The 15,750-nt window shown below is 48.0% G+C and overlaps 1 protein-coding gene across 1 annotated transcript in view; it reads left to right on the forward strand.

The window, feature by feature from the left end:
- Positions 1-15,750, forward strand: part of LOC120062202 (beta-synuclein-like) — a 61,093-nt gene that overhangs the window by 12,318 nt on the left and 33,025 nt on the right. Inside the window, exons 2-3 of the mRNA XM_039012003.1 lie at positions 11-40; positions 869-954. Coding sequence (XP_038867931.1) covers positions 11-40; positions 869-954 — 116 coding nt within the window. The remainder of the gene's footprint in view (positions 1-10; positions 41-868; positions 955-15,750) is intronic.

Here is a 15,750-nt window from a genome sequence, read left to right on the forward strand (position 1 = left end):
CCCTTTTCAGGCACCAAGGCCAAAGATGGTGTTGGTTCAGGTACGTTTACTGTTTACTGTTCAGGCTTTAGTTCAGATGTTGACATCAGCGCTACAGTATCACAACAGTAAGATACTTAGACTCTTCCAAGTCACAATCAGGTTAGCCTGGATCAGATAATAAGAGTGTGGTGCACAAACCAAGCAGGATTAAACAGGATGAGACTGGTAAAGATACATAATGCCTTAGAGACAATCTAGGATATCGAACCTAACAGGATTAGACAGGATTAGACAGGTAAAGATATATAATGCCTTAGAGACAAACTAGGATATCGAACCAAACAGGATTAGACTGGTAAAGATATATAATGCCTTAGAGACAAACTAGGACATCGAACCAAACAGTATTAGACTGGTAAAGATATATAAGGCCTTAGAGACAAACTAGGACATCGAACCTAACAGGATTAGACAGGATTAGACAGGTAAAGATACATAATGCCTTAGAGACAATCTAGGATATCGAACCAAACAGGATTAGACTGGTAAAGATACATAATGCCTTAGAGACAATCTAGGATATCGAACCAAACAGGATTAGACTGGTAAAGATATATAATGCCTTAGAGACAAACTAGGACATCGAACCAAACAGTATTAGACTGGTAAAGATATATAATGCCTTAGAGACAAACTAGGACATCGAACCAAACAGGATTAGACTGGTAAAGATATATAAGGCCTTAGAGACAAACTAGGACATCGAACCAAACAGGATTAGACAGAATTAGACTGGTAAAGATATATAAGGCCTTAGAGACAAACTAGGACTTCAGGGGATGTGCTTTGTGTGTGTTAATGTGTGTGTGTGTGTGTGATGATGCAGCGAAGGACCTTGCTGGTGGAGCCATGGGGAATATCGCTGCTGCCACCGGCCTGGGGAAGAAGGACGAGTTCCCATCTGACATGAACGTACGACTAACACGCACGCACACACGCACGCACACACGCACGCACACGCACGCACACACACCACACACACACAGTCCTATCATCCTTGTGTCCTTAGAAAAAAACATGTCATATTTTTTTAAAGTGAAGATCAAATAAGCATTTTCACATGTACGAAAACTTCGAGGTTGAAATGATGTTTTTCATCACGTGTGAAAAGATGGTGTTAACATGTTGGAGTAGCAATGTTTCCACTGGTGGAATTAGGGGGACTACATCTAGAAAGCACCAATGTGGGACAAGGGACATTTTGTAGGACATTCACAGAACAGTGGACATAATAAATAAAAACATTGTGGGGGGGATGGATCACATTGAAATGGTAACATAAACTCAGTGGCCAGTTAATTAGGAACATCACCCTGTTCACGAAAATGGTTCGTTCCTAAAGACTGTGATTCAGGTGGCCGTGGCTTGCTCTATAAAGCAGGCCAGACAGGCATCGAGACATTCAGGTACTGTTCGATCGAACGTTAGAACGGGGAAAAACGACTTAAGCCACTTTGAGCGTGGTACGATCGTCGGTGCCAGGTTGCGCCGGTTTCGGTATCTCGGGAAACGTCCGGCGTCCTGGGCTTTTCACGCACGACAGTGTCAATGGTTTATCGAGAACGGTGGCGACAAACAAAACAACATCCAGTCAGCGGCAGGCCAGTGGACGAAAACAAGTCATTGGTGAGAGTTCGAAGGAGACTGGTGCAGTGTAACAGGCAGGCCAACAACAGGCCAACAACGGTGCAGGGTAACAGGCAGGCCACAAACAGGCCAACAACGGTGCAGGGTAACAGGCAGGATACAAACAGGCCAACAACGGTGCAGGGTAACAGGCAGGATACAAACAGGCCAACAACGGTGCAGGGTAACAGGCAGGCCAACAACAGGCCAACAACGGTGCAGGGTAACAGGCAGGCCAACAACGGTGCAGGGTAACAGGCAGGATACAAACAGGCCAACAACGGTGCAGGGTAACAGGCAGGCCACAAACAGGCCAACAACGGTGCAGGGTAACAGGCAGGCCAACAACAGGCCAACAACGGTGCAGGGTAACAGGCAGGCCAACAACGGTGCAGGGTAACAGGCAGGCCACAAACAGGCCAACAACGGTGCAGGGTAACAGGCAGGCCAACAACGGTGCAGGGTAACAGGCAGGCCAACAACAGGCCAACAACGGTGCAGGGTAACAGGCAGGATACAAACAGGCCAACAACGGTGCAGGGTAACAGGCAGGATACAAACAGGCCAACAACGGTGCAGGGTAACAGGCAGGCCACAAACAGGCCAACAACAGGCCAACAACGGTGCAGGGTAACAGGCAGGCCACAAACAGGCCAACAACGGTGCAGGGTAACAGGCAGGATACAAACAGGCCAACAACGGTGCAGGGTAACAGGCAGGCCACAAACAGGCCAACAACAGGCCAACAACGGTGCAGGGTAACAGGCAGGCCACAAACAGGCCAACAACGGTGCAGGGTAACAGGCAGGATACAAACAGGCCAACAACGGTGCAGGGTAACAGGCAGGCCACAAACAGGCCAACAACAGGCCAACAACGGTGCAGGGTAACAGGCAGGCCACAAACAGGCCAACAACGGTGCAGGGTAACAGGCAGGATACAAACAGGCCAACAACGGTGCAGGGTAACAGGCAGGATACAAACAGGCCAACAACAGGCCAACAACGGTGCAGGGTAACAGGCAGGCCACAAACAGGCCAACAACAGGCCAACAACGGTGCAGGGTAACAGGCAGGCCACAAACAGGCCAACAACGGTGCAGGGTAACAGGCAGGCCAACAACGGTGCAGGGTAACAGGCAGGCCACAAACAGGCCAACAACAGGCCAACAACGGTGCAGGGTAACAGGCAGGATACAAACAGGCCAACAACGGTGCAGGGTAACAGGCAGGCCAACAACAGGCCAACAACGGTGCAGGGTAACAGGCAGGCCACAAACAGACCAACAACGGTGCAGGGTAACAGGCAGGCCAACAACGGTGCAGGGTAACAGGCAGGATACAAACAGGCCAACAACGGTGCAGGGTAACAGGCAGGCCACAAACAGGCCAACAACGGTGCAGGGTAACAGGCAGGATACAAACAGGCCAACAACGGTGCAGGGTAACAGGCAGGCCACAAACAGGCCAACAACGGTGCAGGGTAACAGGCAGGCCACAAACAGGCCAACAACGGTGCAGGGTAACAGGCAGGCCACAAACAGGCCAACAACGGTGCAGGGTAACAGGCAGGATACAAACAGGCCAACAACAGGCCAACAACGGTGCAGGGTAACAGGCAGGCCAACAACAGGCCAACAACGGTGCAGGGTAACAGGCAGGATACAAACAGGCCAACAACGGTGCAGGGTAACAGGCAGGATACAAACAGGCCAACAACGGTGCAGGGTAACAGGCAGGATACAAACAGGCCAACAACGGTGCAGGGTAACAGGCAGGATACAAACAGGCCAACAACGGTGCAGGGTAACAGGCAGGCCACAAACAGGCCAACAACGGTGCAGGGTAACAGGCAGGATACAAACAGGCCAACAACGGTGCAGGGTAACAGGCAGGATACAAACAGGCCAACAACAGGCCAACAACGGTGCAGGGTAACAGGCAGGCCAACAACGGTGCAGGGTAACAGGCAGGCCACAAACAGGCCAACAACGATGCAGGGTAACAGGCAGGATACAAACAGGCCAACAACGGTGCAGGGTAACAGGCAGGATACAAACAGGCCAACAACGGTGCAGGGTAACAGGCAGGCCACAAACAGGCCAACAACGGTGCAGGGTAACAGGCAGGATACAAACAGGCCAACAACGGTGCAGGGTAACAGGCAGGCCACAAACAGGCCAACAACGGTGCAGGGTAACAGGCAGGCCACAAACAGGCCAACAACGGTGCAGGGTAACAGGCAGGCCACAAACAGGCCAACAACGGTGCAGGGTAACAGGCAGGCCACAAACAGGCCAACAACGGTGCAGGGTAACAGTGGTGTGCAGAACGGCAACAAGGAACGCACAACTAGTCAATCCTTGTCACGGATGGGCTGTTGCAGCAGACGACCACACCGAGTTCCACTCCTATCAGCTAAGAACATCGCCTGGTCCGATGAATCCCGGTTCCTGTTACGTCATGCTGATGGCAGAGTCAGGATTTGGCGTAGGCGCCATGAGTCCATGGCCCCATCCTGCCTGGTGTCAACGGAACAGGCTGGTGGAGGGGGTGTAAAGGTGTGGGGGAATGTTTTCCTGGCACACGTTAAGTCCCTTGATACCAAAACTGAGCAATGTTTCCATGCAACGAAGAATTCAGGCTGTTCTGGAGGCAAAGGGGGGTCCAACTCGGTACTAGATGGGTGTACCTAATAATCTGGCTGTTGTAGTTCTGTGTAGTTCTGCTGTGTGAAGGTCACTGCCTGTTAAAGGGGCAATCCGTAGTTGCCACATCCATTTAGAAATGCATTATATGTTTTTTTTATTTATTTTATTTATTTAACCTTTATTTAACCAGGTAGGCAAATTGAGAACACGTTCTCATTTACAATTGCGACCTGGCCAAGATAAAGCAAAGCAGTTCGACACATACAACAACACATAGTTACACATGGAGTAAAACAAACATATAGTCAATAATACAGTGAAAAAAAATAAGTCTATATACAATGTGAGCAAGTGAGGTGAGATAAGGGAGGTGAAGGCAAACAAATATATGTATAAATAAATAAAAATATAAAAGGCCATGGAGGCGAAGTGAGTACAACACAGCAAGTAAAATAAAAACTAAAAAAAAACACTGGAATGGTTGGTTTGCAGTGGAAGAAAGTGCAAAGTAGAGACAGAAATAATGGGGTGCAAAGGAGCAAAATAAATTAATAAATAAATACAGTAGGTAAAGAGGTAGTTGTTTGGGCTAAATTGTAGATGGGTTATGTACAGGTGCAGTAATCTATGAGCTGCTCTGACAGCTGGTGCTTAAAGCTAGTGAGGGAGATAGGTGTTTCCAGTTTCAGAGATTTTTGTAGTTCGTTCCAGTCATTGGCAGCAGAGAACTGGAAGGAGAGGCGTCCAAAGGAAGAATTGGTTTTGGGGGTGACTAGAGAGATATACCTGCTGGAGCGCGTGCTACAGGTAGGTGCTGCTATGGTGACCAGCGAGCTGAGATAAGGGGGGACTTTACCTAGCAGGGTCTTGTAGATGACCTGGAACCAGTGGGTTTGGCGACGAGTATGAAGCGAGGGCCAGCCAACGAGAGTGTACAGGTCGCAGTGGTGGGTAGTATATGGGGCTTTGGTGACAAAACGGATGGCACTGTGATAGACTGCATCCAATTTATTGAGTAGGGTTTTGGAGGCTATTTTGTAAATGACATCACCGAAGTCGAGGATTGGTAGGATGGTCAGTTTTACAAGGGTATGTTTGGCAGCATGAGTAAAGGATGCTTTGTTGCGGAATAGGAAGCCAATTCTAGATTTGACTTTGGATTGGAGATGTTTGATGTGGGTCTGGAAGGAGAGTTTACAGTCTAACCAGACACCTAGGTATTTGTAGTTGTCCACATATTCTAAGTCAGAGCCGTCCAAAGTAGTGATGTTGGACAGGCGGGCAGGAGCAGGCAGCGATCGGTTGAAGAGCATGCATTTGGTTTTACTTGTATTTAAGAGCAGTTGGAGGCCACGGAAGGAGAGTTGTATGGCATTGAAGCTCGCCTGGAGGGTTGTTAACACAGTGTCAAAAGAAGGGCCAGAAGTATACAGAATAGTGTCGTCTGCGTAGAGGTGGATCAGAGAATCACCAGCAGCAAGAGCGACATCATTGATGTAAACAGAGAAGAGAGTCGGTCCAAGAATTGAACCCTGTGGCACCCCCATAGAGACTGCCAGAGGCCCGGACAACAGACCCTCCGATTTGACACACTGAACTCGATCAGAGAAGTAGTTGGTGAACCAGGCGAGGCAATCATTAGAGAAACCAAGGCTGTCGAGTCTGCCAATGAGGATGTGGTGATTGACAGAGTCAAAAGCCTTGGCCAGGTCAATGAATACGGCTGCACAGTATTGTTTCCTATCGATGGCGGTTACGATATCGTTTATGACCTTGAGCGTGGCTGAGGTGCACCCATGACCAGCTCTGAAACCAGATTGCATAGCGGAGAAGGTGTGGTGTGATTCGAAATGGTCGGTAATCTGTTTGTTGACTTGGCTTTCGAAGACCTTAGAAAGGCAGGGTAGGATAGATATAGGTCTGTAGCAGTTAGGGTCAAGGGTGTCCCCCCCTTTGAAGAGGGGGATAACCGCAGCTGCTTTCCAATCTTTGGGGATCTCAGACGACACGAAAGAGAGGTTGAAGAGGCTAGTAATAGGGGTGGCAACAATTTCAGCAGATAGTTTTAGAAAGAAAGGGTCCAGATTATCTAGCCCGGCTGATTTGTAAGGGTCCAGATTTTGCAGCTCATTAAGAACATCAGCTGACTGTATTTGGGAGAAAGAGAAATGGGGAAGGCTTGGGCGAGTAGCAGAGGGGAGGGCAGTGCTGTTGTCCGGGGTAGGGGTAGCCAGGTGGAAAGCATGGCCAGCCGTAGAAAAATGCTTATTGAAATTCTCAATTATAGTGGATTTGTCGGTGGTGACAGTGTTTCCTATCTTCAGAGCGGTTGGAAACTGGGAGGAGGTGTTCTTATTCTCCATGGACTTTACGGTGTCCCAGAACTTTTTTGAATTTGTGTTGCAGGAAGCAAATTTCTGCTTGAAAAAGCTAGCCTTGGCTGTTCTAACTGCCTGTGTATATTGGTTTCTGGCTTCCCTGAAAAGTTGCATATCACGGGGGCTGTTCGATGCTAATGCAGAACGCCATAGGATGTTTTTCTGTTGGTTAAGGGCAGTCAGGTCAGGAGAGAACCAAGGGCTATATCTGTTCCTGGTTCTAAATTTCTTGAATGGGGCATGCTTATTCAAGATGGTGAGGAAGGCATTTTTAAAAAATGACCAGGCATCCTCTACTGACGGGATGAGATCAATATCCTTCCAGGATACCCCGGCCAGGTCGATTAGAAAGGCCTGCTCGCTGAAGTGTTTCAGGGAGCGTTTGACAGTGATGAGTGGAGGTCGTTTGACCGCTGACCCATTACGGATGCAGGCAATGAGGCAGTGATCGCTGAGATCTTGGTTGAAAACAGCAGAGGTGTATTTGGAGGGCAAGTTTGTTAGGATGATATCTATGAGGGTACCCGTGTTTACGGAATTGGGGTGGTACCTGGTAGGTTCATTGATAATTTGTGTGAGATTGAGGGCATCAAGCTTAGATTGTAGGGTGGCTGGGGTGTTGAGCATGTTCAAATTTAGGTCGCCTAGCAGCACGTACCAATATGTACCAATTGATTCTCGAAGAATGTAATACCTCATGAGCTTAATTAAACTCTCATACCTCATCAGAAACCAGAATATAAGTTTGTTTTACTCCAATGTTTGTAAATGTAAACAAATACTGTATAGCCTCAAAACATGGTTAACCCACTCGAGTTGATGCGCCCCCCGCGCAAATCTAATTAGCATAATTTAAAAAGTCCTCATCAAAATTGGTCAGTTGAAGCTAGAGATATCTGGGTCTCAATCCACTGCATGTCCCACTCCCGTGTCTGCAGTGTAAGGTGACAGAGCTAGAGTGGTGTTTACCAGGACCATGAGACATCTGTGGTGAAAGGTGACAGAGCTAGAGCGGTGTTTACCAGGACCATGAGACATCTGTGGTGAAAGGTGACAGAGCTAGAGCGGTGTTTACCAGGACCATGAGACATCCCCAAAATCGGTCTTCTCACAAAATCGGCTGTAGCGTCCGAACGGTTTGACCTATAAACTATTGTGACCCCTCGATGGAAAGATGAGACTCTCACCAACAAGTACATGTCAGTTGTTTTGCTCGCCTGGGTAAAAACGTATCATTTAGATGTCGTGGATGGTCAGTCCTTGCATCCGTAGCGTAGTCTATGAATTTGAGAGTGGTTGCATTGCTCCATCCCCATCAGCTTTTTCCAGAAAACTGTGGCGGGGACAATACTTTGTTAATGTTTCATTTAAGGATTGCTGCTTTAAACCCCTGTAATAGAGTCATAGTGTTATTATGTGGTGTAATCCTCTAGTGAGTGAGTTACTGTAGTACCCTTAATATCAAGCAGTCGAGAACAAAAATATTAGTTTTGCAAACAAAAAGAAAGCAAAACATGAACCCAAAATATTGATAGGAAAACAAAGTATTGCAAGGAAATAATTTCAAAAAATAAATAAATTGTAAATGGAGGCAAAAAAAAGCCTCCCACTTTCCTGCAATTTTCCCTCTCTTTGGTCATGTGACCCTGGTCTTTGGTCATGTGACCCTGGCCTTTGGTTATGTTACCCTGGCCTTTGGTTATGTGACCCTGGCCTTTGGTTATGTGACCCTGGCCTTTGGTTATGTTACCCTGGTCTTTGGTCATGTGACCCTGGCCTTTGGTCATGTGACCCTGGCCTTTGGTCATGTGACCCTGGTCTTTGGTCATGTGACCCTGGCCTTTGGTTATGTGACCCTGGCCTTTGGTAATGTTACTCTGGCCTTTGGTTATGTTACCCTGGCCTTTGGTTATGTGACCCTGGCATTTGGTTATGTGACCCTGGCCTTTGGTTATGTGACCCTGGCATTTGGTTATGTGACCCTGGCCTTTGGTTATGTGACCCTGGTCTTTGGTCATGTGACCCTGGTCTTTGGTCATGTGACCCTGGCCTTTGGTCATGTGACCCTGGCCTTTGGTTATGTGACCCTGGCCTTTGGTTATGTTACCCTGGTCCTTTGGTTATGTTACCCTGGTCTTTGGTCATGTGACCCTGGTCTTTGGTCATGTGACCCTGGCCTTTGGTAATGTTACTCTGGCCTTTGGTTATGTTACCCTGGCCTTTGGTTATGTGACCCTGGCATTTGGTTATGTGACCCTGGTCTTTGGTCATGTGACCCTGGCATTTGGTTATGTGACCCTGGCCTTTGGTTATGTGACCCTGGTCTTTGGTCATGTGACCCTGGTCTTTGGTTATGTGACCCTGGCCTTTGGTAATGTTACTCTGGCCTTTGGTTATGTTACCCTGGCCTTTGGTTATGTGACCCTGGTCTTTGGTCATGTGACCCTGGTCTTTGGTTATGTGACCCTGGCCTTTGGTTCTGTTACCCTGGTCTTTGGTTATGTTACCCTGGTCTTTTGGTAATGTTACCCTGGTCCTTTGTTTATGTTACCCTGGTCCTTTGTTTATGTTACCCTGGTCCTTTGGTAATGTTACCCTGGTCCTTTGGTCATGTGACCCTAGCATTTGGTTATGTGACCCTGGCCTTTGGTTATGTGACCCTGGCCTTTGGTTATGTGACCCTGGTCTTTGGTCATGTGACCCTGGTCTTTGGTCACGTTACCCTGGCCTTTGGTTCTGTTACCCTGGTCTTTGGTTATGTTACCCTGGTCTTTTGGTTATGTTACCCTGGCCTTTGGTCATGTGACCCTGGCCTTTGGTAATGTTACCCTGGCCTTTGGTTATGTTACCCTGGTCTTTGGTTATGTTACCCTGGCCTTTGGTTATGTTACACTGGCCTTTGGTTATGTTACCCTGGCCTTTGGTTATGTTACCCTGGTCTTTGGTTATGTGACCCTGGTCCTTTGGTTATGTTACCCTGGCCTTTGGTTATGTGACCCTGGTCCTTTGGTTACGTTACCCTGGCCTTTGGTTACGTTACCCTGGCCTTTGATTATGTTACCCTGGCCTTTGGTTATGTTACCCTGGCCTTTGGTTATGTTACCCTGGTCTTTGGTTATGTTACCCTGGCCTTTGGTTATGTTACCCTGGCCTTTGGTGATGTTACCCTGGCCTTTGGTTATGTTACCCTGGTCCTTTGGTTATGTTACCCTGGTCCTTTGGTCATGTGACCCTGGCCTTTGGTTATGTGACCCTGGCCTTTGGTTATGTTACCCTGGTCCTTTGGTTATGTTACCCTGGTCTTTGGTCATGTGACCCTGGTCTTTGGTCATGTGACCCTGGCCTTTGGTAATGTTACTCTGGCCTTTGGTTATGTTACCCTGGCCTTTGGTTATGTGACCCTGGCATTTGGTTATGTGACCCTGGTCTTTGGTCATGTGACCCTGGCATTTGGTTATGTGACCCTGGCCTTTGGTTATGTGACCCTGGTCTTTGGTCATGTGACCCTGGTCTTTGGTTATGTGACCCTGGCCTTTGGTAATGTTACTCTGGCCTTTGGTTATGTTACCCTGGCCTTTGGTTATGTGACCCTGGTCTTTGGTCATGTGACCCTGGTCTTTGGTTATGTGACCCTGGCCTTTGGTTCTGTTACCCTGGTCTTTGGTTATGTTACCCTGGTCTTTTGGTAATGTTACCCTGGTCCTTTGTTTATGTTACCCTGGTCCTTTGTTTATGTTACCCTGGTCCTTTGGTAATGTTACCCTGGTCCTTTGGTCATGTGACCCTAGCATTTGGTTATGTGACCCTGGCCTTTGGTTATGTGACCCTGGCCTTTGGTTATGTGACCCTGGTCTTTGGTCATGTGACCCTGGTCTTTGGTCACGTTACCCTGGCCTTTGGTTCTGTTACCCTGGTCTTTGGTTATGTTACCCTGGTCTTTTGGTTATGTTACCCTGGCCTTTGGTTATGTTACCCTGGCCTTTGGTCATGTGACCCTGGCCTTTGGTAATGTTACCCTTGCCTTTGGTTATGTTACCCTGGTCTTTGGTTATGTTACCCTGGCCTTTGGTTATGTTACACTGGCCTTTGGTTATGTTACACTGGCCTTTGGTTATGTGACCCTGGTCTTTGGTTATGTGACCCTGGTCCTTTGGTTATGTTACCCTGGCCTTTGGTTATGTGACCCTGGTCCTTTGGTTACGTTACCCTGGCCTTTGGTTACGTTACCCTGGCCTTTGATTATGTTACCCTGGCCTTTGGTTATGTTACCCTGGCCTTTGGTTATGTTACCCTGGTCTTTGGTTATGTTACCCTGGCCTTTGGTTATGTTACCCTGGCCTTTGGTGATGTTACCCTGGCCTTTGGTTATGTTACCCTGGTCCTTTGGTTATGTTACCCTGGCCTTTGGTTATGTTACCCTGGCCTTTGGTTATGTTACCCTGGCCTTTGGTTATGTGACCCTGGTCTTTGGCCATGTGACCCTGGCCTTTGGTTATGCTGCCTTTTCTCCAGTTGCAAGTTTTGACACATTCATTCCAGCAACATAGCACCCTGCATTCCACTGCTGGTTTGCGTCTGAGCAGGGTTGGTCCTGGTCGAAGCAGGGTTGGTCCTGGTCGAAGCAGGGTTGGTCCTGGTCAAAGCAGGGTTGGTCCTGGTCAAAGCAGGGTTGGTCCTGGTCGAAGCAGGGTTGGTCCTGGTCGAAGCAGGGTTGGTCCTGGTCGGTCCCTGGACTGGATGTAGCCGGAAATGGTGTAAAATAAACGTCAAGAAAAAACATGTGGGGATTATTTTTTTCAGAAGGGAAAAGCACATGAAAAATGTACAAGCACAACTGTCTCACATGTCTGATAACTACTGATAATAATAATATTGTTTTTGAATTCATGGGCTGTTTTTTTTTGTACGGGTTTTTCTGAAAAGAGACATTTCATTATGTGCTCAACAGTGACAGACATACAACTGAAGGAACTGGATAGAGAAAAGAGTTTCTAATCCTGCTGGATTCTAACAGTGACAGACATTCTCCTGGGTTTAGTGGGTAAGACTACAGCAGAGAGAGGCAGTTCTCAGCAGACACTCAAACACTACGCACACAAAAGCACTTAGATGCCATAGAGACTGTGCAGTCAGTCAGCCAGTCAGCCAGTCAGTTAGTCAGCCAGTCAGCCAGTCAGTCAGTCAGTCAGTCAGCCAGTCAGTTAGTCAGTCAGCCAGCCAGCCAGTCAGCCAGTCAGTTAGCCAGTAAACTAGTCAGCCAGTCAGTTAGTCAGTCAGCCAGTCAGCCAGTCAGTTAGCCAGTCAGCCAGTCAGCCAGTCAGTTAGCCAGTAAACTAATCAGCCAGTCAGTTAGTCAGTCAGTCAGCCAGTTAGCCAGCCAGTCAGTCAGTCAACCAGCCAGCCAGTCAGTTAGCCAGCCAGTCAGTCCACCAGCCAGCCTGTCAGCCAGTCAGGCAGTCAGCTAGTCAGCCAGCCAGTCAGTTAGCCAGCCAGCCTGTCAGCCAGTCAGTCAGTCAGGCAGTCAGCCAGCCAGTCAGTTATCCCGTCAGCCAGTCAGCCAGTCAGTTAGCCAGCCAGTCAGCCAGTCAGTTAGCCAGCCAGTCAGCCAGTCAGTTAGCCAGCCAGTTAGCCAGCCAGTCAGCCAGTCATTCAGTTAGCCAGTCAGCCAGTCAGTTAGCCAGTCAGCCAGTCAGTTAGCCAGCCAGCCAGTCAGCCAGTCAGTTAGCCAGTCAGTTAGCCAGTCAGCTAGCCAGCCAACCAGCCAGTCAGCCAGCCAGCCAGCCAGCCAGTCAGTTAACCAGCCAGTTAACCAGCCAGTCAGGTAGCCAGTCAGCCAGCCAGTCAGTTAGCCAGTCAGCTAGCCAGCCAGTCAGCCAGCCAGTCAGCCAGCCAGCCAGTCAGTCAGCCAGCCAGCCAGCCAGTCAGTTAGCCAGTCAGCCAGCCAGCCAGTCAGTAGCCAGCCAGTCAGTTAGCCATTCAGTTAGCCAGCCAGTCAGTTAGCCAGTCAGCCAGCCAGTCAGCCAGCCAGCCAGTCAATTAGCCAGCCAGCCAGTCAGTTAGCAGTCAGCCAGCCAGTCAGCCAGCTACAGCCAGTCAACCAGGACAGGTGAAGTGTAATAACCCCTTCTCTAGGACTGTCAACCTCCTCTCCTCTCCTCTCCTCTCCTCTCCTCTCCTCTCCTCTCCTCTCCTCTCCTCTCCTCTCCTCTCCTCTCCTCTCCTCTCCTCTCCTCTCCTCTCCTCTCCTCTCCTCTGCTCTCCTCCATCTGAGGCGTGAGTCCATTGCTTGCAGGGGAAACGTTTTTGATTGTATTTGTCCGTTTTAGTTATTATCTCTCCCTAGTCAATCACACGCTATATCAGCCAGCCAGTCAGCCAGCTACAGCCAGCCAGTCAGCCAGCTACAGCCAGTCATCCAGGACAGGTGAAGTGTAATAACCCCTTCTCTAGGTCTATCAACCTCTCCTCTCCTCTCCTCTCCTCTCCTCTCCTCTCCTCTCCTCTCCTCTCCTCTCCTCTCCTCTCCTCTCCTCTCCTCTCCTCTCCTCTCCTCTCCTCTCCTCTCCCCACTCCTGCTTTGCTCCCAGGCAACCTTGCCCAATGTCATTACTCTCTATGGGCTGCACTCTCAATTAAAACACACAGGTGGCAGTGGGGTGTGTGGGGGGAAGAGATGGTGGGGGTTGGTTGCTTTTCTTCTTTGACATTGTGACTAGCTGTCCCACTAAACCCCAGGGTGAATCCTCTTTATTTGACCTACTGTATCTCTCTCCGTAGGATGCTTCATCTTGACCAATCATACTCTATATCACTGTTGTGAACAACGACAACCTGCCTAGTCAAGCCTCATTTATGTCATACTGTTATCTGAAAACGCCTGCATCAGTAGTATATAGCCCATCACCAGCCCCTATATCACTAGTATACAGACTATCACCAGCTCCTATACCACTAGTATTCACACTATCACCAGCCCCTATATCACTAGTATACAGACTATCACCAGCCCCTATATCACTATAGACTATAACCCGCTCCTATATCACTAGTATTCAGACTATCCCCAGCCCTTATATCACTATAGACTATCACCAGCTCCTATATCACTAGTATTCAGACTATCACCAGCCCCTATATCACTATAGACTATCACCAGCCCCTATACCACTATAGACTATCACCAGCCCCTATATCACTATATACTATCACCAGCCCCTATATCACTATAGACTATCACCAGCCCCTATATCACTATATACTATCACCAGCCCCTATATCACTATAGACTATCACCAGCCCCTATATCACTATAGACTATCACCAGCCCCTATATCACTATATACTATCACCAGCCCCTATACCACTATAGACTATCACCAGCCCCTATATCACTATATACTATCACCAGCCCCTATACCACTATAGACTATCACCAGCCCCTATATCACAAGTATACAGACTATCACCAGCCCCTATATCACTACAGACTATCACCAGCCCCTATATCACTACAGACTATCACCAGCCCCTATATCACTACAGACTATCACCAGCCCCTATATCACTATAGACTATCACCAGCCCCTATATCACTATAGACTATCACCAGCCCCTATACCACTATAGACTATCACCAGCCCCTATATCACTATAGACTATCACCAGCCCCTATATCAATACAGACTATCACCAGCCCCTATATCGACAGACTATCACCAGCCCCTATACCACTATAGACTATCACCAGCCCTATATCACTATAGACTATTACCAGCCCCTATATCACTATAGACTATAACCAGCCCCTATATCACTATAGACTATCACCAGCCCCTATAGACTATCACCAGCCCCTATATTACTATAGACTATCACCAGCCCCTATATCACTATAGACTATCACCAGCCCCTATATCACTACAGACTATCACCAGACACCATATCACTAGTATATAGACTATCACCAGCCCCTATATCGCGATAGACTATCACCAGCCCCTATATCATGATAAACTATTACCAGCCCCTATTACACTAATATACAGACTATCACCAGCCCCTATACCACTACAGACTATCACCAGCCCCTATATCACTAGTATATAGAATATCACCAGCCCCTATATCACTATAGACTATCACCAACCCCTATATCACTATAGACTATCACCAGCCCTTATATCACTATAGACCATCACCAGCCACTATATCACTATAGACTATCACCAGCCCCTATATTACTATAGACTATCACCAGCCCCTATATCACTATAGACTATCACCAGACACTATATCACTAGTATACAGACTATCACCAGCCGCTATATCACGATAGACTATCACCAGCCCCTATACCACTATAGACTATCACCAGACACTATATCACTAGTATACAGACTATCACCAGCCCCTATATCACGATAGACTATCACCAGCCCCTATATCACGATAGACTATCACCAGCCCCTATATCACTAGTATACAGACTATCACCAGCCCCTATATCACGATAGACTATCACCAGCCCCTATATCACGATAGACTATCACCAGCCCTATACAACTATAGACTATCACCAGCCCTATATCACTATAGACTATCACCAGCCCTATATCACTATAGACTATCACCAGCCCCTATACCACTATAGACTATCACCAGCCCCTATATCACGATAGACTATCACCAGCCCCTATATCACGATAGACTATCACCAGCCACTATATCACTAGTATACAGACTATCACCAGCCCCTATATCACTATAGACTATCACCAGCCCCTATATCACTATAGACTATCACCAGCCCCTATATCACTATAGACTATCACCAGCCCCTATACCACTATAGACTATCACCAGCCCCTATATCACTATAGACTATCACCAGCCCCTATATCACGATAGACTATCACCAGCCCCTATATCACGATAGACTATCACCAGCCACTATATCACTAGTATACAGACTATCACCAGCCCCTATATCACTATAGACTATCACCAGCCCCTATATCACTATAGACTATCACCAGCCCCTATATCACGATAGAC

This window comes from Salvelinus namaycush, chromosome 17, assembly GCF_016432855.1.
Source record: "Salvelinus namaycush isolate Seneca chromosome 17, SaNama_1.0, whole genome shotgun sequence".
Classification (NCBI taxonomy): Eukaryota; Metazoa; Chordata; class Actinopteri; order Salmoniformes; family Salmonidae; genus Salvelinus; species Salvelinus namaycush.